This window comes from Palaemon carinicauda, chromosome 20 (assembly GCF_036898095.1).
Source record: "Palaemon carinicauda isolate YSFRI2023 chromosome 20, ASM3689809v2, whole genome shotgun sequence".
Classification (NCBI taxonomy): domain Eukaryota; kingdom Metazoa; phylum Arthropoda; class Malacostraca; order Decapoda; family Palaemonidae; genus Palaemon; species Palaemon carinicauda.
The window spans coordinates 91,244,925-91,247,012 of NC_090744.1; the positions used below are offsets into that span (position 1 = coordinate 91,244,925).

Genomic DNA, 2,088 nt, shown 5'->3' on the forward strand with positions numbered 1-2,088 from the left:
TAAATCACAGAATAATAGAGTGTAACAGATAAAATAATTGAAATTTGCACTGTATTGCAATAAGCAGTTTTATCCAATAAAGTATTTATAAACATATTTATGTAAAACAATATTTTTGATAGTTTTAACTTTCTCCCGTTATTTAGGAATTCAGAGTAATAAGCATATTAACACCTCAACACACTAATCGTGATACTTTATTTGATAATATTGATATGAACAACGATTGCATGGAAGTACTTTGGTTCCTTAGAATTGCGTATTTTGGTTCTTCAAGAGAAAAAAAAAATGTTTTTGTTTGATTTTAAGATATAAAAAAAAGGCAGAAATTAAACAAATTTTTATAGTAAATTTAGCTCAAAAAATTTAAATCAAGTAATGAGAAAATGAAACCAAGAACATCTAATGAACAATTACTAAGGACTTGAATATCCTTAATATCATCACCTTAAGAATTTCCTTATTCTTCTTTACACAGCTACAAATGGACGTCTGGAGAAGTTCTGGCAACAGTGCCTATCCATTGGGACTTCAGGTTGATAGGTGAAGTTTCTCAGGCTCTGATTCCGGCAGCAGTCAAACAACAAGCTGGAATGTGAGATCCCGCAGCACCCAGATTCCAGCAGCCCTTCCTGTGGCTCCTCCGTTGAAGATGTTGACGACGTTGTGTCGGTCGTTGGAGTCGGAGAAGCGTTATGTGGTTTACAAAGTACCTCGTTGAGTAGGATGGTAAACTCTTTGGCAAAGACAGGAAAGTAACTTTTCGCACCTTTCTCCAATACTTGTGTTTGCTGTTTCAGCTCCCGCCGCAGTTTACCATCGATATAATAATTGCCCTAAGAGGAAAGATAACAATTAGCTGGAAAAAGAAAAAAAAAAATATCTCCTGTATAACATGCCCACTATATTGTCCAATGCCTCATAGAATGTTCAGTTTGAATTAGGATTTCTTATCAGTTCAATTACTTCTTCCAAAACGCAAAAATGATAACTTAACAGGTGTAAAAAAAATAATAATAACCAGGAGCAACCTTACCCCAAGATTTGATATAATATTGAGAAGCATATCGGTGATGCAGAAAGAGTAGGAATTCGGCGTGTAGAGATCGTAGTGGGTATTCAAGTCAATGACATAGTCATATCCCTGCAATCTGGCCCTCCCCCCCCGCAAAAAAAAAAAAAAAAATTATACATGGCTATGGACACTGGAATAGTTTTCATATAAATTAAAGTTCAATATCTAAAAAAAAAAAAAAAAAAAAAAAAAAAAAGTGTTATCGATATTGGAGTAATTTTCATATAAATTAAAGATCAATATCTAAAAGAAGTGATATGTGATGTATGGGTGAAATCAATTTTCAAGAGACTCACATAGATGCTGATTTTGATGAAGATTCAATTCCTTTTATAAGTGCGCCATCTTTGGAAGGGTCGGCGGGGATACCATTCGTTCCTACGAGAGTCAGCTGTACCTGCGGGGATCAGGAAATATTCATAGACACAGAGAACGAAATTAGAAGCCTCAGAGGATATATGTAATTGGGAAGAGGTACAAAAAGATGATGGGGGAAGAGGCGGGCAGAGGAATTGTTTCTTCAAGTAGAAGAAAGGAAGAATATGATCAAATACAGCTCTTGGAATGATTCGTCTAATGCTGAACTTCCTTCAAAAATAACATCTGAATAGTTAACTCAGTGAAAATATTTGACGAATTATTCCTACCGTCTGGTTGTCAAGGTTATGGAAGCACTCAACATTGTGAAAGCCATGAGATACCATCTCGGCAAAGTCGAAGGGAAAGCTGAAAATAAAGAAAGTCACTTGAAAGAAAATATCATATAGTATATAAAGTGTGAAAACATCTTCTTATGTAATATATCTCTCTATAAAGTTAACAAAAATGATATTCGCGTATCATTTTGTTGTTCATATCTAACCTTTGGTCGTCGAGATTATGTTTGAAAGCGGAGATTCGAGGAAGTCTGTTTTCCCACGCCCTTTGCAGTTCGTCTATAGCTACCGAACACAGTGGCGACGCTGGAAGAAACGAGTTGATAGGATAAACTAATTGTGTATAATAAGCAACAG

At 35.2% G+C, this 2,088-nt stretch overlaps 1 protein-coding gene across 3 annotated transcripts in view; it reads right to left on the reverse strand.

Moving 5' to 3' along the window:
* Positions 1-325: 325 nt before the first annotated feature.
* The window catches only part of LOC137659533 (uncharacterized), a 4,637-nt gene continuing 2,874 nt past the window's right edge, over positions 326-2,088 (reverse strand). For all 3 annotated transcript variants that reach the window (XM_068394399.1, XM_068394401.1, XM_068394400.1), the window contains exons 3-7: positions 1,938-2,037; positions 1,723-1,801; positions 1,372-1,472; positions 1,037-1,151; positions 326-836 (exon numbers count right to left, since the gene is read on the reverse strand). In XM_068394399.1, the coding sequence (XP_068250500.1) occupies positions 471-836; positions 1,037-1,151; positions 1,372-1,472; positions 1,723-1,801; positions 1,938-2,037 (761 nt within the window). In that variant the 3' untranslated portion in view covers positions 326-470. The remainder of the gene's footprint in view (positions 837-1,036; positions 1,152-1,371; positions 1,473-1,722; positions 1,802-1,937; positions 2,038-2,088) is intronic.